The sequence below is a fragment of the Rutidosis leptorrhynchoides genome, chromosome 9 (genome assembly GCF_046630445.1).
Source record: "Rutidosis leptorrhynchoides isolate AG116_Rl617_1_P2 chromosome 9, CSIRO_AGI_Rlap_v1, whole genome shotgun sequence".
Taxonomy (NCBI): Eukaryota; Viridiplantae; Streptophyta; class Magnoliopsida; order Asterales; family Asteraceae; genus Rutidosis; species Rutidosis leptorrhynchoides.
Window position 1 is genome coordinate 245,036,488 of NC_092341.1, and position 24,311 is coordinate 245,060,798.

General features: G+C 35.5%; 3 protein-coding genes across 4 annotated transcripts; 1 reads left to right on the forward strand and 2 right to left on the reverse strand.

Moving 5' to 3' along the window:
- Positions 1-13: 13 nt before the first annotated feature.
- On the reverse strand, positions 14-8,635 carry LOC139868643 (uncharacterized). Its single transcript, XM_071856975.1, has 8 exons — positions 8,626-8,635; positions 8,399-8,536; positions 8,157-8,306; positions 4,535-4,672; positions 3,762-4,445; positions 3,074-3,646; positions 1,122-2,657; positions 14-384 (listed from the first exon to the last, which is right to left on the reverse strand). The coding sequence occupies exons 1-8, from the start codon at positions 8,633-8,635 to the stop codon at positions 14-16; spliced, it is 3,600 nt and encodes a 1,199-aa protein (XP_071713076.1).
- Positions 8,636-10,087: 1,452 nt separating this feature from the next.
- On the reverse strand, positions 10,088-13,107 carry LOC139868644 (uncharacterized). Its single transcript, XM_071856976.1, has 10 exons — positions 12,931-13,107; positions 11,926-12,199; positions 11,754-11,841; positions 11,535-11,659; positions 11,369-11,456; positions 11,170-11,287; positions 10,948-11,069; positions 10,676-10,796; positions 10,298-10,605; positions 10,088-10,172 (listed from the first exon to the last, which is right to left on the reverse strand). Exons 1-10 carry the CDS (start codon positions 13,105-13,107, stop codon positions 10,088-10,090), a joined length of 1,506 nt encoding a protein of 501 aa, XP_071713077.1.
- Positions 13,108-14,135: 1,028 nt separating this feature from the next.
- Positions 14,136-16,359, forward strand: LOC139867533 (tubulin alpha chain-like). Of its 2 annotated transcripts, XM_071855896.1 has the most exons (5): positions 14,136-14,293; positions 14,496-14,730; positions 15,127-15,497; positions 15,581-16,041; positions 16,124-16,359. In XM_071855896.1, the coding sequence occupies exons 1-5, from the start codon at positions 14,201-14,203 to the stop codon at positions 16,266-16,268; spliced, it is 1,305 nt and encodes a 434-aa protein (XP_071711997.1). In that variant the 5' UTR covers positions 14,136-14,200; the 3' UTR covers positions 16,269-16,359. The 2 variants fall into 2 exon arrangements, with proteins under 2 accessions (XP_071711997.1, XP_071711996.1); XM_071855895.1 differs by having other exon boundaries at positions 15,581-16,359.
- Positions 16,360-24,311: the final 7,952 nt, after the last annotated feature.

Consider the following 24,311-nt stretch of genomic DNA (forward strand, 5'->3'; position numbering starts at 1 on the left):
TCAGTGTGTGTGGTTAGCAATGGTTCCATAGATCTGAGCGATTAATGCAAGCTTGTACCACTTCTTGTCTCTTGCCTTTCGGGATAACTGGTAATATCTGCCTGAAATCTCCCCCTAGAAGAATAGGCATCCCGCCAAAAAGCTTGCCTCTGTTTCTATCGTCTTTAGTGCCTAAAATATCACGCAAGGTTTTATCTAATGCTTCAGATGCAAATCGCTGAGTCATGGGAGCTTCGTCCCAAATTATTAATCTTGCTTCCTGCATCAGAGCTGCAAGGTGTGTGTTTTGTTTTATACCGCATGTGCTGTTCTCCATGAGTTCAAGTGGGATGACAAATCTACTGTGGGCAGTCCGCCCTCCTGGCAAAAGCAACGAAGCTATTCCTGTGAAAAAAGATTGTTAGCAGTGCTCAATTGGTTTAATAGGATGTTGTTTTTTTGTAATGTATGCCTGGTAGCCAACCTAATCTATTACTTTATATGGGGTAACTATAAGTATATAAATAATTGCATCATAAATCTTATATGAGTTTATTATCCTTTGAATATTAATATTAACTATGATGTATCCTAGGAACAATACTGATAAAGTCAATGATGATAAAATCAATATAAAATATTATTGCCCATGATCACAAAAGTATGCATATTGATAATAACTAACCATATACGGATTTTATACTTGTGCTTTGATAATATATATAACATATATGATTGAAATGAGTATAAAATTTTAAACTAATATGAGTTTTACTGATTATAATAATTTCAAAAGGATATTGGATAGTGAAGTCCATTTTTATCACAACTAATAGGAGGAAATATTATTTAGTCATTGAGAATAGGATTTCCCGTATTATTAATAGCTGAAAATATTATTTAATCAAGCATAATAATAGTATTTAATCAATCATAATAAGGTATGTAGTTTCATAATAAGATGGGCATTTAAATTTTTTATCACGTTCTGTGTTACGTTTTTACTGTGAACATGGGGCGTAAATTATTAAGTACTATTTTTATAGACGGAGTGTACCTGAGGATGCCACTGCAAGCACGATCATCTTCTCGGATCTGAGTTTGGTGAGTATGGTGTTGTAAACAAATGTTTTCCCATGTACCGCCCGACCCATAAAGGAAAAATAGGCCTCCTGTTTTTTGTGTCACAGCCGTAATAACCTGCTGATAAATGCTGAGTTGTTCCGGGTTGAGAGAGTTATAAAGGCTGTTATGCAGAGCTTGCATCTCTTTAATATTGTAGTTTAATTCTTCTCGTATTAGACGGTTGTCCATTTGGGTGAGGAGCGATTGGTCGGGCTGTGGCAGATCCGGGTAATCTGCTAAAGATTTACCATTTTTATTTAAAATTGCTTGTATTTCGACCAAGCAATAATTTCGAGGCTGAGCCTCATTAAGGATTAAATCCGGGTAGTTGTAAAGCTTTCGTTTTTTACGAAGGATGCCATCTGCTAAAGCCTCCCAGTGTGTTTCCCACAGCTTGAGTGGTTTGCTAACATTGCAAAAAAGCAAGATGGTGACAAATAAATCGTGAAGCTGCGAGCCGGATGCCCATAATGTTGCCTCTGATATTGCTTTCGTACATTCTTTATCATCATTTATCAAGCCGCGTGCAAAGCAAGCATCTTTAAATGTGGGATGTAATGTTCCGTCCACTCTACGAATATCTTCAAATGAGAGGGGGCCTTTGACTATATTCAACAACATCCTGAGATAATAACGCTCCCCTGATGCAGGGTTTGAATACATAATACGTCTGATGCACCTTCTCTGTTTTCGAGGGGTCCATTCCTTTATGTCTTGATTCCATACATAATGTATGGGGATTTTTGCATATGTCAGGTTTCTTGCATGCTGATCTCGCTTGTTAAGTTCAAACCACTCTGTGAACATGGTTTCATTTATACTTTCTCTATGTAACAGTGCAGGTAAGTTTTGTGAATCGTGTACAGTGATGGCCTGCTGATTTGGTAAATGGTAGGACAGCTTGATGACCGACGGTTGAGAGAAGTGGATGTCGAAGGAAAACATTCTCCAAACAGCTTCACATGGAGATAGATAGCGACAATCCAAGTAATTTTTGATTTCATCCACTTCGGTTACTTTTTCTAGAGAGGAGTTGTCTATGGGAGTTAGGTTTTCTTGTATGACAATCGTAGCTTGGTCTAGACCTTTGTTTAAGTATTTAAATAAGTACTTTATAGCCCGAGATCTATTACACCATTTCACATTAATATGTGCATTGTACTTGAGTAGGAGGAATCTGTTATATGGCACAACAAAGCTGTTGTCAAGCATACCTTTGCCTTTTCTTACTTTTTCTCCATTGTTTCTACGCCTGTAGTTTGTATATCCATCCTCATCTATTGTCGTTTCTGCATAATAGGGTTTGGGGAAGTGTTTTGAGCATTTTCTATCAATCATGCAAGGTGCGTCCATGTTCTGTGGACCGCAAGGACCGTGTAACATGTATTCAGTAACACATTTGTAGCCCTCTGGATCATTTATTTGAGACGGAATTTCAGCTGATATGATATCATCAATATCCGATGGGCTCTTGCATTTGCAATCACGGGTTAACCAAATTAACATATGCACATGGGGTAAACCCCTCTTTTGAAATTCAATTATATGTATGCCTGCAACACAATATTACATGGGAAATTATGACACCCATAATCTGAAGCCGAAACCGAGTTCAAAAAGGTCTACAGTTCAGGAGCGTAAGCATAGTATTTGGTATTTAATTTGTTTGCACCATTATTATTTAAAAAATAATGGCTAAATCCAAAGACTAAATAGTGCAATTCTTACAATATTTAGCTGGAGGTTTAAATGGTTATTATGTAAATGCTTGCACTGTTTTTTATCGGGGCAAACAATTGCCAAAATGAGTTAAACAGTATAATACTCGAAAAATATATAACCTGATTTAAAACAAAAAGAGGTTTATGTGAGTTGGGCTGTTCGTGGTTTGTAAAGAAAATGTGGTTATATCAGGTTGCGTACAGGGCAAAAGACCTTAATTATGTATTAAAGGATATAGTGGTTGTACCTGCTTCAGTGGTGCCAAAGATATGAGTTTTCATTATACCGGTCATGAGGGAATCGAGTTTTAGTTTGAACAATCTCGCAACAATGTCAGGCCGATCGGGTGCTCTCTGACCTTCTATGTAAGACAACATTCCTTCAATTTCTGGCCATTTAGGGTTAGAGGTGAAGATGATGAATAAATCTGGATTATCAAACTCGCGACATAGAGCCATTGCGTCTTGGTAGTTCTGAACCATATATCGTGGGCTCCCGGTGTGCGAAGATGGCAGAATTATTCTTTTTTCTATTGAGGTGGCTTTTGTGTCGCCACGCGTTACAGCGTCGCATACATTATTATATAGGTCTAGACGCAGCTCATTTTGGTGATTCCGTAGCCATTTAAGACGTTGTTCTTCGACAGATGTGTACGCGTCTACTAAATATTGTTGAAATAGCCTCCCACCTCTAAGTAACGTAGTGCCTTCATTTTCACGCTGCTGAATCATATAACAATAGTACTCTCGCATGTTGACAAACCGTCTATTTGTTTTCCGCCTTCCATTATTATTATGATATGGGATTTCTTCGTGATACCCTGTTTCACCATACGGAAATAATAAAGGATATTGTAAGTCCATATATAGTTGGTGTAGCTCTGATATCCTTTTTGGTGGGCAGTTTTTTTTTTGCACAATGATATCGCGTCGTACACTGGTTAAAGTCACTTGTTATCAACGCCGCTACCTCAGCGACAGTTGGTGTGTTATATTGCCGTGAGTTGGTCACTTTAGCAAGCAGTCGGAGCTGAAATTCCGATGATGTATTATTAGTAGACCAATCACGGGCCATCCGAAACACCTTTGCAACAGCACTATATTCATTCAACATGGTGATCAGGTCGTTGGTTATCTCTTCGTCCAGTGGTTGTCGTGTTTCGGAACCTATAAAAGCGGACATCCGGTTCCTCGTCTCATTTTCTGTATCAAAAAAATATAATTGTGCGTATCTTGGATGGCCTCCATCTTCAGGCAAAAGTGAGCCAATTTTGTGATATGCTTGACCACTTATCAGAAATGTGTAAGGTCCTCGGCCGTGGTTAACTGAGTGATCAATTTTCGCCCCGAATGATGTAAATGAAAAAATGCTGTTGTAAATCCGTATTTGTTCTCTGAATTTTGCTGTTGAAGAGGTCGTGTAGTCCAGTAACGTTTTCAACAACATAGGAGGATCTTGAAGCTTCGGTAGAAGTAGTTTTCCATTTTGACAACAAAGTGAGAAATTCGGGCTCGTAGTTTTTTTGGGTTTGTTACTCCTCTCTTCGTACCACATTGTAGCATTACAATTCATGCACTTAAAGGAAGGTGGCCCTTGGTTATGGTAAGATACCTGTGTACCTGCCAAATAAAGTGACAAAATCATAACATGCCCTAATAACTATTGTAAGGTGAGTAGCCTGGTTTCTGAGCACAAATACCTAACTCACTATGTTTCATGAATGTAATTTTATTCTCTACCAAACAGTGGTGGTTTAGGTGTTTAAAGATAAACAAATTACCCGAAGACATAGACGCGATTTTTGTACTGCGTTTTTGAGAAACATGGGTACCGTCTTGCGTGATTCCTGAATGAGGTAAACTATATTTTAGAGAGCGATATATAGTGTAGTAAGAAAGAGGGGTACTTTAAACATCTAATGGACCTGTTACTGTGGCGGGAATTTTTCCAAGGCTTGACGGGTTCACGCTACCTGTTGAAGTACGTTTCTTATGAGAGATGGTGATAAATCATATGTGTGATGCCCCGTAAAAAACCATCGTGTACGAATCATCAACAACAGGATCATTACAGGGTTAAGTACTATATGCTGTAATAAAAGAAGTTGCATTCACGATAGAAAGATGACGTCATAATCGACATCAAATGTTTTACACCAACAGTATGCTTCTACGAATAGCAAGCATGAATAAATGTATGTGACCCTTAGGTCATTACAAAACATAGTTTCAAATGTATTAAAGTTTGAATGCAAGATAAACAGTTCATGCGGTGATGACTCTAGAGCAGCAGGTGTCTACAGCAAGACTAGCACGACAGCGGAAGCAAATAACCTTAAGCACCTGAGAAAAACATGCTTAAAAATGTCAACACAAAGGTTGGTGAGCTATAGTTTAAGTATAACGGTATGTAAGGTAGGCCACGAGATTTCAGTTCTACAAAGAGCGTTTCAAAACAGTGTGATAAAGTATATGTTAACCGTGGGCACTTGGTAACTAACTTAACGTTTATACCCCCTGAAAGTACACTTGGCAAGTGAGTATGTTTACGAAGTATTAAACACCCGTTAAATGCTAGCGCGACTAGCCCGAGTGGGGATGTCAAACCCTATGGATCCATATCTAAGATTCGCGTTCACCGGTTCAAAAACCAATGACTAAACGTTATCGAGCTAAGGAGAAAGTTTATGCCGTTGTATAACCCACACATATATAAAGTTTAAGTACTCGTGCCTAGTATGTAAAACATAAAATCCGCATGTATTCTCAGTTCCCAAAATAAGTTAAAGTAAAAAGGGAATGCTATAACTCACAATGATAAAGTAGCGGTAAAGTATGAGTCGGAAAGTAAGCAAGTATGTAGGTTGTCCAAACGGGTCCTCAACCTAAGTCAAATATCACTAAGTCAGTAAATCGTTCCAATAGGTTCATAAGTATGTAAAATAGGTCTTAAAGGTCATCATCATTCATCATCGAACGAAAGGTATAAAGTAAGTTTTGTTCAAGGAAAGAGTTTAAAACAAGGGCTGACTTAGGTCAGTCACCACGGCCTCAATACCTACTGAAATAAGGTGATACCAGTGGACAAGGCTCCGTCTATGAGTCCTTTAAGTGTGGTAAAATTTACAGAAGCAAACTCGTCTTCGTTTGACCGTGGTGACGGTCTAAGTGCGAGTAGGTCAGAAATTTCTGCACAACGTTAAAAGGACTTAGTGACGATCGGAGGGCCATAAATCCTAAACCGTAACTCGTATTAAGACGAGTCCTATATGAAAAGTTATCTACTCGAACAGAGATATCTGAAAATCATAAGTACAGTAGCCCAGGTCGTACTGATCAGACCCAGAAACAGTAAAACAGTAGGTTCCGGGGTTTCTTGGTACTCGATGCTTATCACGGTTCTCATCCTTGATGCATATAGCTTCAAGTGTACAACTCATTGATGTGTTTACATCATCTTTACCAAGTTTTGACCATCATAACCCAAGTGTAAGTCTAAGATAAGTAGTACAACTCAATTAAGTGTTGCAAGTGTTTTGATGAACCAAAGTAACATCAAAGTCTTAGATTTAACACATACATGAACTATAAAAGTAGTATTAACCAAGTTTTGACTATTATGACACAAGTGTAAGTTTAAAACATGTAGCACAACTCACTTAAGAGTTGTATGAATTTTGATGAACCAAAGTTACATCAAGGTCTTAGATCTAACACATACATGAACTTTAAAACTAATAATAAGTTACAAACTTGAAAGTGAACTTATGAAATCAAGATCTTAAGTTGTAGAACATAGTTCTTAGTTAGATCTTGAAGATCCTAGACCCAAAAGTCTAGATCTAACATAAGTGTACAAAGTTATAGTTAAAGAAAGCTTACTTACATGTTCTTGAACTTTTAAAGTTAACTTTAGTTCAAGAAAGTATGAGATCAAGACTAGCTTGTAATACTTGACCATTTAAACCAACAACATGAATTTAAAGTGCATAATATGAAGTAATAAACTAAGTAAACAAGTAACTAGTTCATGGGTTATTCATACTTTAAAGATTCAAACCGAAGTTTGATCTTTAAGAATGTAAACTTTAAGTTTACAAACATGAATTACAAGTATGATTTCAACTCATGAACTTTCTTTCTTTTGAAACAATAAAGTAGAATCATAAACTAGTAAGTTTATGTTCATGTATGTCTTGTAAATACAAGATAAAATGAAGAATCAAGCTAAAGAGTTTGATTCATAATAACATGTAAGTAACTACAACAACTATATGTAATCAACAACAACCAAAGACAAGTAATTAAACAAACAAAGAATGATGATAAAGGGGTGTTGGGCCGTGGTTTTTACAAGGGAAAAGGAAGGAGAAGTTGTTCATAAAACTTACAATCTTTAGAGAAAAAAATGAGAGAGAATGAAATGCAAGTAGTGTGTGTTTTTGAGAATGAGAGAAATGTGAGTAAGTAAGTAATGAAATTTAAAAACCAAAACTCCCCTTGTAGACACTAGAGCCGGCGGTTTCACAAGCATAATGGGGGAGGGAGTTGTCCACAAGATCATGCATGGTAAAGCCTTAAAAAGTTGGTTACTAAGGGTGATTACATGGGAAGAACAAGTAACTAGATTCCAATTGCTCTTAAACTAACTAGTTACAATTAAATGGATTACTTACATGAATGAATGGGCTAAATAGTCCATTAAAGAAGTAGGGTGGGCTTCTAAAGTCCACTAATACTAATAAAGGCCCAAGTTCAAGTAATTATCAAGTTAATCCAATTAAAGCCCAAGTAACTAACTAATAATCTTAGTTAATTAAAATGATTAATAAAATCAATCATGAATGTAAATAATATTCTAAAAATATTATTCATGAAAGTTTCGTGTGTCACAAAGACGTTTCGGGCATTTAAAGTCAAGTACGGGCAATCATGGCAACATGTAAATGTAATAACATACATTCGTTTAATCACACGTATTAATAATAATTATTATTAATAAATAAACGTTGGAAAATCCAAGGTCGTTACAATAGGTAGACGATATGTGTAAACATTTTTACCGCTAAAGCTGGAACGTAAAGTAGGCGCTTACCAGGTGGGGTTGGGGCACGTGGTTCTATAATTTTGAGCCCAACAAAACTCTGGAGCTGACCATGCATCTTTGTCTTCATTTATTTTATAATGAGTGTATGGTCAAGGATATTGGAGAACGATAGGTGGCGGTTTTTGGCTTTTGGTTGTCCTACACCATAAATACATACACTTTTAAGAATGTGTCAACATGATTCACAAACAACCTGAAGATGGATCCCATTAATTTAGCCTTACCAGAATGTGTAGGACCAGCTGGATCAATATATCGAAGCCCAACAAAACTCTGTACGTAACCATTCATCAGCGTGGTGGTGGATTCTATACTGAGTGAATGGTGTAGAATGGTGGAAAATGAAATGAGGTCCTTGGTGGCTGTGGGGTTCCCTATAGGTGAAATGGTTATATTGAAAACAATGATCGCTATGCAGACATACAGTATCTGTAATAGAAGGATTTAAACATGGTTTAGACATAACCTGATTGTAGGGGGCGCGGTTCACATATCTTCAGAACGCAAAACGGTATTGTTTTTCCAAACTCTGTTTTGGTTTTCGATGAGTAGATTGAAAGTGAGCAATTAGCAAATCCTGAGTGTGCTAGGCGGGTGGTGGAATCTGATAAACACAATGAAACATCTAAATAGGTATTCATATGAATCCATTGTAGTTAAAGTGGTTAAACCTCTTACAAATGTGCTACATACCTGAAGTCATGTTTGTAGAGCAGGATCTATGTGAGTTCATGCCATTTTAGATATTGGACAATGATGATATACACCTAGGGTTATATAAAGTAGCAAATAAATATGGGTACAGGCTTCTCCTCTCCAGATGCTCTTTCAACTTCTTATTTATTTTTAATGTGTCATGGATTATTTATTGAAAGGGTGAAGAGGATATCAAGGGTTGCAGAAGGGGAAGATGAAGGGATTGCATTTATTTCCCAAATGTAGGTGTGTGAAGTAAGTCTAACTATGCAACATACAATTAGGGTGATGTGTTGGGGTTTAAATTGCCATTAGTTTAACCACTTTTACAATCATACGGACGGATACAAAATTTAGCTATAAATACTTAGATTTTCAAAATAGGCTACAGTAAACTAAATATATAGGCTGGATGTCATACCTGAAAACTACAGGCAAATATAAATCTCTTTTTCCTGGAGCAGGCTAAATTAGGAGTGTAATGTTACGGTTCGCGCCGCCAACCATGTAGGGGTTCCAAGTATGTGTTAGACAAATCCCTCACGCTGCAGGCAATCATTCACTACTCTTTGAGGCTGGCTTTAAATTATCGTTCACTTAACCACTTTTGCAATCACACATGCGTACCAAATTTAGATATATGTACATACATTTTGAAAATAGGATTGAGTAAATTAAATATATAGACTGGAGGGCATACCTGCGTACCACGGGTCAATATAAATCCTTTTTTCCTGCAGCATGCCGAATTTGTAGTTCCATTTTATGGGTCATGTCATCTATCATGTATGGGTTCCAAGTATGCATTACACATACCCATAAAGCTTCAGGGCATCATTAACTGATCCCTCAGATTGTCGTGGGATCGGGTAATGCGCGGCGCAAACTTCGAATGGGCATTTATAAAGATAAATGAACCAGGAACAAAATAACCATGGTCGAAGCCGATATAAAATACCCAGGTCTATGAAACATGCATACATGGCTAAACAACAACTGGTTTCGAATTATATTTGATATGTAATTTTGCCTTTACTGATTAACATAATGAACACAAATACATCATGTTCTTGCAGGAATGCTAGGATTATAATAACCGTAAAGGAACAAATGGAGTAATGGGCGAAATCAACATGACCCGAATGCATAGAAAGGCACTCGCATTTTAAATAGATGTGTGCTCATTATTAGTGGGGGAGACGCTAAACAGCGAGAGCGTGTGATAACAGTAAACCAACCATAATGTAAACGGATAGAAACAAACAAGGAAAAATTAATAGTGAATTGTAGAAGCACAAACTTTATTTAAACCGACCAAAACCATGGGGGATAATGTTATATGTTGTAGGCGAAACATGCCAAAAACATCAGGAAAAATTAAATTGTGCTTACAAATGCAAAAGAACCAAAGTATAACTCAGTTTTTGGAGTTATTTATTCTAGGTATGAGGTCCCCTTTTTATTCCTTGTTCATGACCTCTTTCTTCTCGCTGGATGTGGTGGTGGGGCCTTCCTCATCTTCTGAATCAGAAGCTACAATGAACCTGCAGAGTATTTCAATGATGAGTTCAACAATCGGCCCGAAAATGGAAAAACATAGATACATTTTTAACCGTTAAGTTGTGGTAGTGCATATGGTTGTATATATGTAAATTAAGTAGTAGAATACTGCCTGCGGCGTGGACGTTCCGAATCCTTTGCTGGAGTAGGCAAGTCAATCTCACGCTTTAGCCCTTTTGAGCCGGAAGGTAGTGGGTCCTTCAAGTCAGCAGTTGGCTCACCGACCGTAGGTACGCTCACCTCCACAACATTCCCAGCAGGTGGGGTCTCGGGTACCGGCTCGTCCAAGTAAACCTTAATGCAATTAAAACTTTCAAACGTCCCTTGTTCATAATGGGAGCCTATCTTTATCAACACGACCTGCGTCGTGTCCAACAGATTTGCGAGTGCATTTGGTAAAACGGTTGTGCAGGTTTCCTGTATGTAGATAAAGATAAAGCAGGGTGAGTATAGAATAAACATAAGACATGTGAAAGTATACTCTAACCTCGTCTTGTGCAGCCAACAAACATGGTGCCATTGTTTGAGTAAGTTGTTCAGCGGTTTCATCAAAGAAAACAATCACAGTCTCCGCAGTCCCATATCGCACGTCACATTGAACCCTGAACCTGGTCACATTTAATGGAGTTGCATGTAAGGCTAAACAATAAGTGGCTAAACATAGGGCAAAACGTTGGTGGAGTTAAGTTAACCAGCCTAGGGTAGTAAATTAAATACCGCGTAATGGGCTCAGGTACAATTTTGGCGCACGATTCTCACCAATAGCCACCATTCTGACGGGTGATGCCCTTTTTCGCTTGACAAATATTGCAGGTGGTGTAATGCCAGCCGTTCTTCATGTGGATATTCATGATCTCAACTTTACACTTGAAAACGTCATTCTACAGTTTAAGCATGCAACCGGTTCATATTGTGTGGGGTTAACTAATGGATGATAACAGAAGGAAGCGGAGTGTATGGAACGTATGTAGGAGGACTTACAGAATGGTTTTTCCCCTTCCGGACCAATGCGAGGAGATCAGCTAGCGTGCCCTCCTTGGGTGGGGGGTAATGACGCCCGGAAAGCAATTCCTCCTGATCATCACATAGCTCAACATCCCTGTCAAAATTTGTGTGGATGTTAGTGACTTTGTAACATACATTATGTAAATAATGTGGTGGAAAATTAATCGACATTTACCGTATTTTGTTGATGAAATCACTGAGGGCCGGGATTTCGATGTCATCAAGGACCATAGTGGATGATGTGCTTGAGAGCGCCTTCGTTCCTGCACAGGTAGGTTTACAATGGTTGAGTATTGAGTTGTAATAGTTTTGTGCGCAACAGTGGGAGAATTGATGCATACCATAGTAGTTTTCTTTTACAGATACAGAGCTCAAAATTATGCAATACTTTGCGGGTGTGGAAGGTTTCCTGCCTAGGAAATTATTTCCCAGGCTTTCCCATAATGTGACCCGCACTCGGTGACCCCTGCATAACCATAGAAGGTATAAAATTTAATTAGGAAATAATGTGTAAGCAGCATTTTTTAGTAGCCAGCCTGTGAGGCAGATGCGTTGAGTACCGTTCGTCTGCAAGTTCAAATTCCAGCGTTGATGATCCCTTTTTCGGGGTCTGTGGTGACCCCACATTTAGAACGCATCCAACCACATCTATAAGATGTGCATCAGTTAGGATGTATATTTATTTCACTGTATTTTAAACAAAGAGGCCAACAAATTCATAAAAAGTCATACCAATTAAGTATTTCCCTTCTGTAGCCTCCAATGCCTCGAATGGTATGCAGTTGAAAGGGTGGCGTATGAAGCCGGTAGAACCTTCAATTGACTGTCTCCTGAGAAAGGTGGATCCCTGCAACTGAATAAGGTACTTGTTGTCCTTCAATATACGGTAAGTTTCTCTATTTGGAACCACTTCAAAATTCTTTAGCAAATACACTGAACCGTCTTTGAGCCTTGGAATAAAGCAATGGGCCACAGTGTTTTTGGCAGTCAACTGAATAACATTCCCCTAGTAACATGTCATACATGACACAATTATATAGAGTAAATGACTGGAATAATTATATCTATTTTAACATAAACACACAACGTTATATAAAGATGATTGGAATAATTATATCTATTTTAATATAAACACATAATAGACATATGCCTATCCTACTTGTACCCTGCGTACTAAACACATTTTTTGAGAGGTAACCTAAAAAAATGGATACAACCAGGCATATTTGAAAAACAGTTAAAGGCAGGAACACAGACCTTAATATAAGCATGTAGGTCTGATATATAGCTGGACAGATATATATGTATTTATAAACAAAGACCCACACACACATAAACACACACACACAAACACACACATACATACACATACACACACACACACACACACACACACACATATATATATATATATATATACACACACACACAAACAGAAACACAAACACATATATATATACATATGTAGATACATATCAATGTAGATACGTAGGTATCTATACAAACATTTTCCTAATTTATCATATATGTATGTATTATGTAGGGGCTTATAAAAATTTAACATCACTAATGGACAGAACCACTCTTTATGAATGTAGTACATGGTGGTTTGTAAAATGAACAAATACAAATAGACAGAGACATGCATATGGACTACAGATCATCATTATTGTATTTACATTAACATAAATATAATTATATACAAATCAATCAACAATCTAAATAGAAATTTCGCACCTTCTCATCAGAAGCTATAAAGTATGTGCTGAGGTATTTGCCGTACACTGTGTGGGTATCCCATGTCCTGCATATCATGACCTTCACGACCGCTTCCTGACCTAGCTGCAATTCATGAAGATAAACATAAGGTCGTTGAGGAGCCTGTGATAAAGAGTTTTCAGTAGGTAGTGCCATTTCAAGATGTGTTGTTCCTGCGAATGTCTACTACTAATCCAAGATAGGTTGTGGGTGAGAATGTATAATAGCAATAGTGCATATGATAACAATATATATAGGCATACACGAGACAGGCTCAATTCCATCAACCGTGAAAATCATAATTGAAAAGGGATCTGAAAGGCCTTTTGTAACAAATTCCCAATTTAATTTGTGGGAGTTACTCATCAATATTAAATTACAGATAGAGAATCGAATTAATTACCAGAATTAATAATCTATTGTCAGATCTACGAAAAATGTCAACAGACAATCGCCGGAAGTGGAAGTAAACTCACCTGAAATTGCATGCATACCGGAGGAGACGTGGTGGCCGATTGCATGTACGTTGTTGAGACGGTTTCCGGCGACTGATAAACTGGCGATGGTCACACATGATTGTGACGGTTATATAGTAATTAGAGGAGAGGGAGGTTCATGGGGTTTGGGTTTAATTTTTAAAAATCAAATACACCACCGCTATGTTTTATGAGGAGTTATATTATCACTTTTTAAACATTATTAAAAGCAAATAAAATATTAAGAATTTTAAAACATTATTAAAACCAAACAATATATTGGTTTTTCAATTTAAATAAATTTACTATTTACTATGGTTAAGTGGTGAAGATGGGTAAAAAAAAAGTTACTTAATGGAGTTAATAAGCTAATTAATGGAGATGAGAGTCAAAATTTAGATATATCTATATATATATAGATAGATAAGTGGTACTTTAAGAGGCCCCAATTAGGCCCAATCAAATGCCAATCTAGGCCCAATAAAATAATTTAACCTCTGAACCTCAGAAATAATTTTTAATTTTTTTTTTTAATTTTAAATCGTAAATCGTAACGTTAAAAATTGTACAGAGCCAGCTGTGTTCCAATTTCAAAATTCAAAACACCTGCGTTTGGAGCCACTTTATTTTCCTTTTTAACGCCACTTGCCTTCATTTATTTATTTAAATTCAAATTTAACATTTAACAATTTAGATTTACAGTACAAATTCAAAACATAAACCCTAATTCACTCCCAAATTATCTTCACTTTCAAAATCATATTCAATCAAAAATGAGAGAATGCATTTCAGTTCACATCGGTCAAGCCGGAATCCAAGTCGGCAACTCATGCTGGGAACTCTACTGCCTCGAGCACGGTCTTCAGGTACACCTATACATACACAAATCTATACATATAGTTCAATTTTTTGAAATTAATTTGATCTTATGATGAAATTATGTAAGCGATTTATACAAATTCATACTTATTTTGTTACCGAGATAGTAGATCTGGAGTCAATATTGTTTGATTGATTTACCTTAGGGTTTTGTTATGAAATTAATTGAATAATTGTGAATTATCACAGCCGGATGGTCAAATGCCAAGTGATAAAACCATTGGAGGTGGAGATGATGCTTTCAACACGTTTTTCAGTGAAACTGGCGCTGGTAAACACGTGCCGAGAGCTGTGTTTGTAGATCTGGAACCAACTGTGATTGATGAGGTCAGAACTGGAACTTATAGGCAGTTGTTTCACCCTGAGCAGCTCATTAGTGGCAAAGAAGATGCTGCTAATAACTTTGCTAGAGGTCACTACACAAGTAAGTAGTAATAGTTATACAACTAGATCTGTTTATTTTGTTCTTATTTTTGTTAATTTTAAGCTGATTGATGAATATAAATTTAGGCATTTCGTCGAACAGCTTGTTTACATATGTGAAATGGTTACATGTAGTGTTATTTATTTGTTTTGGTTAGAATTTGCTACTCATAATTGAACTATTGTGATTTGATTCGTGTTATGCAGTGCTCAAATTGAGTTATTTGTATAATTGGCTAAGTTAACCTATCAAGCTGTTATAGTAATTTTAAAAATTGCTATGTGGTGATATTATTGAGGTTTTTTGTTTGAACTGTTGTTTACCTTTGTTTGTGTTGCAGCTAATGTAGTTGATTTAGAAATTATGACTTATTCAATGTGTCTTTTCATTGAACAGTTGGTAAGGAGATTGTGGATCTGTGTCTTGATCGAATCAGGAAGCTAGCCGATAACTGCACGGGTTTGCAAGGGTTTTTGGTGTTCCATGCAGTGGGCGGTGGGACTGGATCTGGACTTGGGTCTTTGCTTCTCGAAAGGCTATCGGTTGATTATGGAAAGAAATCAAAGCTTGGTTTCACTGTTTACCCTTCACCTCAGGTCTCCACATCTGTGGTTGAGCCTTACAACTCTGTGCTATCAACTCACTCGCTCTTAGAGCACACTGATGTATCGGTTCTCCTTGATAATGAAGCCATTTATGATATCTGTCGCAAGTCACTCGATATCGAAAGACCTACTTACACTAATCTCAACAGGCTTGTCTCACAGGTATATACCGAAAACACATAAGAAGTTAAAATTTTGTAATTTGACTTCGATGTTGAGTGTCTAATTTCTGATTCTTTTTGCAGGTTATTTCATCGTTGACAGCTTCACTCCGGTTCGATGGTGCGCTTAATGTGGACGTGACCGAGTTCCAGACCAATTTAGTCCCATACCCAAGAATCCATTTCATGCTTTCGTCTTATGCACCTGTGATTTCAGCTGAGAAGGCATATCATGAACAACTGTCAGTTGCAGAGATCACCAACAGTGCGTTTGAGCCTGCTTCGATGATGGCGAAATGTGACCCGAGGCACGGGAAGTACATGGCTTGCTGTTTGATGTATCGAGGTGATGTTGTCCCTAAAGATGTAAATGCTGCAGTTGGTATCATCAAGACCAAGAGAACAATTCAGTTTGTTGATTGGTGCCCAACTGGATTCAAGTGTGGTATCAATTACCAGCCACCAACTGTTGTTCCAGGTGGTGATTTGGCTAAGGTTCAACGTGCGGTGTGTATGATATCGAATTCGACTAGTGTTGCTGAAGTGTTTTCTAGGATTGATCATAAGTTTGATTTGATGTATGCCAAGAGGGCGTTTGTGCATTGGTACGTTGGTGAAGGTATGGAGGAAGGTGAGTTTTCGGAAGCTCGTGAAGACTTGGCTGCACTTGAGAAGGATTATGAGGAAGTTGGGCTTGAGTCTGCTGATGGGGAGGATGAGGGTGAAGATGAGTATTAGTTTGGTTTTAGTATGTGTTTGTGTTTCTTTATGATCCCTAACTGTTGCAAACCAATGGGCTCATTGGTTTTTGTTCTTGATTTTTATGCTTTGACTCTTACTTTGTGATTTCGTTATTAGTACAATTAAAGTATGCTTCGTTATAATGTGTTCATGCTTCAAACTTTTACATTTCTGTGTTGATTGTTGTTGTTAGATACGCATTTATGAATGTATGTGTCTTGTTCTACTAGTAGGTGGTACTTTTTTAAACACTATTTCTACATTTTATATTCTAACCTAATCATAACAAGATTACGTTAACATATAAGATGGGCTAACCTTTTAGACAATCTGCGGACGTGTTGGCGTGTTAATGGGTAGAGATAATGTGCTTGACGGACGTGCTAGTAAACTGGTAAATAATGAAATGACGCGTTGGGTGATGTGTGTTGAAAGTTAGGTGAAAAAGAAGATAAAAGTATTTAAAATATATTAAACAAATATTAAAATAAATATATATATATATATATATATATATATATATATATATATATTTATTTATTTATTTATTTATTTTAATATTATATATGTTACACGTCACAACTTTCCCGTGCTAAAAATGAGGACGCCAAGCTCCAAAATTAACCTCTTACATATCTACCCCATATTTAGGAACAAGTTAAAAAAAAAAGCTAAAACTAAAAGCTAATTTAACTAGCGTTTAAAAAATATTCTCAGTTTTTGTCATTTTATTTTTTATTTTAACAGTTTCAACTACAATGTCAAACATCTAAATAAATATAAAAATTGTTAACATTGGGTTGTAGCTCAGCTGGTAGTGGCATGCCTCTCTTAGCGAGAGGTCAGGAGTTCGACTTCGCTGGGTTGAGTGATCCCCGCCTTGAAGTATCCACATAGTTCGCCTTTCGCTTAGTGCGGTGGCAACAGGGAGGGGGTGTTACCGGTCATGTCCTCGGATTGGTTCGGATTTCCTCTAGGGCAGTAGTTGGGGCGGGTTATGCAACTACGGAAGATAAACGCGTGGATGATTAAGTCCCTTAACTGATACCAAACTAATGTCCATAAAAATAAAAAAAAACTGTCAGTTAATATCTAAACGTTATCACCTATCAACTAAAAGCTAGAAACTAATTTTTACAAACATACCCTATATATCAAGGTTGCAAAAGACGTGAGACGGAGTCGAGACGGTAGAGTCCTAAAAAGGTCGAGATGTTCGAGACGGGGTCGAGACGGGGAGTCGAGAAGGACGTTGACCAAAGTTGACTTTCAAATATGTAAGTATATATAAGTAATATATGTGTACATATTTTAAAGCCAAAACTTTAATTGACTAATTTGTACCCATAATCGCTATTACCGTTAATATAATACTATAAATTCAAACTTTAATACGACAAATTTGATCGATTTTACCGACTTTCTGGCTTTTCCGAATTTTGAGAGACTTTGACATGATTTTTTTTAACTTTTACCCGAATTTTGAATGTTGACTGTCATATTAGACGGTTTTTCTTCGAGACGGAACATGCTAGTCACCAAACTGTCGCAATGGACGTCGCAACGGTTCTAGACGGGGTGTTTTGCAACATTGCTATATATATAATCACAAAATTATACGGAGTATATACTATCAACTTGAAACGGTATGTAAATAGGTTTGGGGCGACAATCCGACTCTCATTGGCTTACTAGCTTATGCAACCACTATAGACCCTAACCTAATTTCAGTTTAATTTAGTGTTTATTTTTTCCGTAAAAAACCTTTATCCTAACGGGTTATATAAATATTACTGTAACATATATATTTCACAAAATACAAATTGGAGTATTGGTTAGGTTCTTGGTCATCGCTTGTTCATAAGTTCAAGATCTGGCGATGGTATTTTTTCTCTTTTTTCCTCTTTTCTTTTATAATTTGTAGCCTTTAACCCATTTTTATTATGTTTCATTTTGCTCCCTTCCTAATCTATCTATAGTTAATATTAAAATCCTATAATGATAATGTCGCTAATTTCTTTGTTAAGAAAAAATCAAAAAGAAAAAAAAAAAAAATCTAAGCGTGGATGATGTCATTAATCTAAATAATTTTAGATTAAAATTAAATCTTATTAATTAATTATTATTATTAAATCTTATTAATAATTATTTTAATTATTAAAATTAAATAATTTTGAATAATTTTAATTAATTATTTTGAATTGAGTACGAGAAGGTATAAAAGATAGGCAAAAGAAAACCAAGTCTAAATCTATATTTTAATTTACACTTTTAAAATAAAATGACAACCAATATTATCTCTTATGATTAGATGTGGATGATTTAAAATGCATTTTAGGTGTTTGATGAAATGTTCAGCTGACGAGTTTTTAGTCGGACTATGTGATTTCACGGGTCATTAAACTAAATAACTTTAGCATTTACGTTCACGTAATACCTAAAACATATCATTAAACTGTTTCGTTTAAACAAACTCATTTTTTTTTTTTGGGTAAACGAGGAAACCCTCATATGAACGAGCACATTGGTTCCCTCATAGAAGATAAAACCTCGGGTAATCAAGCCCTCGAGCGCGAGACCTGGTACCGGGTGAATTGCGCATTATGCACACCCTCTAGTCACACTCGCTTTTTGAATAATTTGGCATAGCCAAGAATTGAACCCGGGTGGTGTGCTTCATTGGGCAACTCGGTAGCCACTCAGGTAAGCCTGAATGGTTAACAAACTCATGGTTCCACGGGTCATTTCACTAGTTTTATCATAATTCAGCCCTTCCACTCTCGTGTCTCATTTGAGTTTTCATTTGAACTCATTCTACTTTTTTATTTATTTATTTATTTATTTTTTAATTCTTCCATGGACTTTTTTTTAGAAAATCTTTCTTTTATAACTTTTTTTTTTATTTTCTTTTATACAAAAACTATCACTATCACTACTATACATTATAATAAAGTAAAAAAAAAGATACATTTAAATTTTTCTCCTAATCTCAACCATTGGATTAAGGAAATTATCGTCACATACCCATTCTCTAAGCCCTTGGATATTATTATAACTCAATAAGTACACTATCATAATTTTCCTTCCGATATTGCCCCTACAACATCAACAAAAACACGGTCAATTAAATCATACGGAATACAAATAGGGTCGACACCTACAATCGCCTATTGAGTTAAATCGCCACCTACAATCAATCTGAACATGTAATCGTTTCCAGAAATCAATCGCAGAGTTCAATAGCAGAAATTAATCGCACAAATCTGGATCTAAATTCTTTACGGGTAGATTTGTGGGATCAATATCTACTGTTGAATAATCGTCACATGCAAATCACGGGTTAGTATTTCTGTAGTTGTTATGTTTTCTGAATTCCTGAAATCAATTGTGTTTATTAAATTGTGAATTATGACTTCGTCACATTAGGGTTCTTATATTAGTTTTTTCTTGATGAAACTAATAACCTATTTATATGATCATTTATTGTAGTTTTTGAATTTTATACATCAACATCGAATGTATATTGTTGTTAAATTTATTAGATTCAAAAAATTTGTCAATGTGTTTTTAATTAATTTGTGATTTTTGATAACATGGAATTTGTGTTGATACTTGCAAGTTTAGATCTTAACCAGATTTGTATACTGTATTATTTTGTGTTGATTAATAGTTTTAATTAAATTAAATGTTACCCGTTTCCGTTGTCAGTTACTTAAAGCGCTGAAAGTTATATTGAAATTGCCCTCATTAAATCAAAAATGTGGGTTCAGTTGTTGTGGAAAGGCTCAATTATTAACAAGACCCGTTTTGACCTTTTGTGCTTTTTTGGACCATTTGACCCATTCCTCTTATTATGTGTTCATTTAGATTTCATATGTTAATTTTCTTGGTAACAGAACATGTCTAGCACGTTAATTGATGAACAATAAAATTATTATTTATGGACAAAAAAAGCATTTCTGACTAGCTAAACCTTCTGCACCAAAATAAAATTATTATTTATGGACAAAAAGTATTTCTGGTGATTTTGTGGTGTACTGTATTTTAGTAAAATCGATCTTTTTAATACGCACAAGGACCTTAGTCTGAAGAGTAATCATATGTATTTGTCATTAACATTGCATAACATCGATTTTGATGATGACGAGGATGATTACAACTTGGAAGATGGTGGTGGTGGTGGTGGTGGTGGTAAGCAATCATATTCCATCTCTGATCTATGATGAAGATCTGTCCCAGAGTGATTTTAGTGCCAACAATATATGTGCAAGACATGGGACAAGGCCATCGGTGGTGGGAGATCTGGTGGTGGCTCTGAAAGATGGACTTAGATATTTCAAGTGACTTGTACTTCACCATTAACTCGAACTGGAGAAGAAGTGGGTCGGATCAGATCACTATAAAAGCACCGACTGGAGTGAGTACTAAAGAACCAGTAAGTGAGCCTTTACTACACCAAGATCATCATAGTGAATGTTACTCTTTCTTATCTATATCTTACCCATATCTACTCTGTGAGTCAACATCTCACTGAGTCAATCTTTCTAAAACTTAGCTATAGGTAGAAAATTGGGCGGGTCACGTGACATGTCAACATGAGTGAGTTGAAGTAGTGACATGTCAACATGAGTGAGTTGAAGTAGGAGTCAAGATGGATAGATAGACTATTTTTTTAAAAACAAAACGAGTCTACCCATTTTCTTTTAACGAGTATAGATTCACAGAAATCTTAATTTAATATTATTTGTTACTCATGTTCACAGAAATATACCGAACAAGCTAAGTAAGTCTATTGTTGTCACTTTGAGCGTCAAGTGGTTGAAATATATGGACAATTATTGTTGTCATTTGATTAGAGGAAATCATTTTTCATTCTAATTGAAATTTGACCACTATTGATAAATTATGATGAATAGTCTTTGATAATGTTTATGGGTTGATAGTTATAATTGCAGCAGCATAGGATTGTTGTTATATGTTATATACTTTCATATTATTGTCACTCTCGAGTTGACCCGTTTATAATCAAATGGATAACAATTTATCCCTTTGCTTTAAATTTGGAGTAGTTCTTCATAATTTGAAGATGATCTCGATCTGTATGTGCTCAAGCCTATTTAATATGTGGAAATTGAGGTTTGGCAAGTATGTTCCTTTGTCATAGCTTAGTTAAGGATAACTTTTTTTAAATAAATACCAAAAGAGTATTATTTTGGATTGTTTGGAGTTTTTTAAAATTGACTTTAACTGTTGTTTGACGGATGCAGGTGATGTGTTTATGACAATGTTTTGATATGTGATGATCCAGAGTACGCAAAAGATGTCATAAACAAAATTTTCACCAACATAGAGGTATTTTGCTATTATGGCGGATTAGTATATGACCCATTTGATATTCTCAAACTGTTTAATTCACAAGTTATTACTTGAACTACCACTTAAATCTTATATTATTTTTTTTTGCTTGAAAATTAGATCGGAAAAGAAGAGTGGGAGGAAGCAGGGGAAGCAAAGACAAAGGACCAAAATGTGAGTTATTAGACTAATTGCCACTAAATTATTTTTACTATTGTTGCTATACTTGTATGTATTTTACTGGATATGTTGACTATACAACGTGCTGGAAGCACGTCGGGCAAGAGAAGTAGGTGAAAAGAGGAAGAGAGCACGGGGTTATGATAGAAGAAGGTACGTATAACGAAATGTTAGTATATAATGTGACGTATGATGAGGTTCGTCTCAGTGATTCTAAAATCCCCGTTCGAGACATAAAAAATGAGATCTTATAAACGTTAAACTTTTCAATACATATAAAATGATAATAATAGACCGATAGAGAAAAAACTTTTCAAAATAACCGTAACAAAGTTGAAATACTAAAAAGTCATTTTGAAGACTATAGTTAAAATAATAAAACGTTATTCACATGATAAGTTGGAACAAAAAAGGCTATTTATACAGAGTTGAAATCTTTATATTTACTTATAAATGGGTCAGATACTCAGATTTTGGCTACGTTTTATTTCCAGCAGGTCAAATGGGCCAACTTTAAGCAACTAAACAAGATAACAGGTCCGTGGACGAGTCAAGCAGGTTGAATGTCATCCGAATTGTATCCAGGTCCATAATATCCTTCGAATTGCTTATTTTTTATTATTTAATGTTAAAATCATTTTTTCCAAAATAATCTGTATAATATAAAAAATTAGATAAAAAGATGTTTTTAGGTTAGGTCAACATATTTAGACCTTTAACTATGATTTTTCATTTTGAGTCATAGTTTGATCCACCCACATAGTAAATATTTGTTAGAGAACATTGATATTCGTATATCGGGTAGCTTGAAATGAGGTAGTACATTTCGCTTGAAATTTTCTAGAATGTTTACTTGGCATATATATTTTCATAATTTAAGTTGTTGATTTATTTATATTTGTTTGCGCATCTCTACTTCAATCCTGCAATTGTCAAGATGTGGAGCAATCTGAAGGTAAACACCTACCAGTTGTTCTTCATGCTCTTGCATCATATGACTTATTATGTTTGAACTTTGAAGTGTAGTCGGCCCAAGCTATCACCGATGGTAATGATAAATGACACTTAAATATGAATTGCTAGCTATAAATCATTGGGATGTAAGTTCAGGTCTGTTACGATGCCTAGATTATGCTGTTTGTTTCTCTAAGCTTTTTATTTATTTATTTTATGAATTTAAAAACCATATAGGTTTCACCTATCTTCGAATGTTAATTAGCAAAATTCTCTCTTTTTTTAGTGGCAGGCTCTTGCTTTGTTGCTTATTGGAATTAGTATAAATCAAATGCGTTATTTACCTGAGGGATCTAATGCAATCGGACTTCGAATTGCAATGGCTGCATATATCTATACATTTATCTTTGTAAGTTGGTCTAACATTCTTTGTGGACTGGTGTAGTTTTTACACAACATCCAAGCATACTAAAATAGATAATGCTTTTTCATGATGTAGTTTGTCACTTATTTTAGTTCTCACGAATATTATTTGTATCATTCAATTGATGGGGAGTTATTTTTACAGGTGATCATTCCATCGATGGTATAAGTCTTCAATGAATATGCACTGAAGAGTCAATTCGAAACAAGCATATACATGCAGGTGTGGATAGCAAACTTTTTCACCTATAATTCATCGACGAAACATTATATACTAATGTAAGCAATAGCAGTTAAGATCAAGTAAAAATAAAATATAAACCAAAGAACATATAGCCTGAAATTAATGAGTCCCTCAATAATTCCACATTCGTGTGGATCATTTTCAATCTTTTATAGTCATGTCAACTGCATTAAACTCATTTAATAAATGAACAAAATGTGTAAAAAAAACGTGTTGGTTAGCAAATGTTTTCGATCTGTACTAAGTTTAAAGTTTATTAACTTATAACATGATTTAAATCTCTACCCAATCTGCCCAATCTTCCATCTCTAAACTTCTCTCAAAAAAAGATTGATTTTTGCTTTTTTGTGTTACTATATAACAAGAGATAAGTTTTGTGATAGTAGCTTATCATCCAGCATATGGAAGTAGTTTCTGGATTCTGCTATCATACCTATAGACATCGTTTACCCAATCTAATATTCACCAACAAGTACTAACTTTGTAACGACCCTGGATTTTCCAACGTTTACTTATTAATTATTATTATTAATACTTGTGTTTTAATGAATGTATTTCTATACATTTACTTGTTACCATACATAAATTTTAATTGCGCGACACGTCTTTGTGACACACGTACATTACACGAATAATATTTTTAAATATTATTTACATTCATGATTAATTTTTATTAATCATTTTTATTTAACTAAGGTTACTAGTTAATTACTTGGACTTTATTGGATTAACTTGTTAATTACTTGAACTTGGGCTTTTATTAATGTTAATGGACCTAGAAGCCCACCATACCTATCTTAATGGATTAATTAGCCCATTACTTTCATGTAAGTATTATATTAAGGATTAACTAGTTAGTAAGTACTTATGGAATCTAGTTACTTGTTCCATTACACATCTTTCCCATGTAAGCTAACT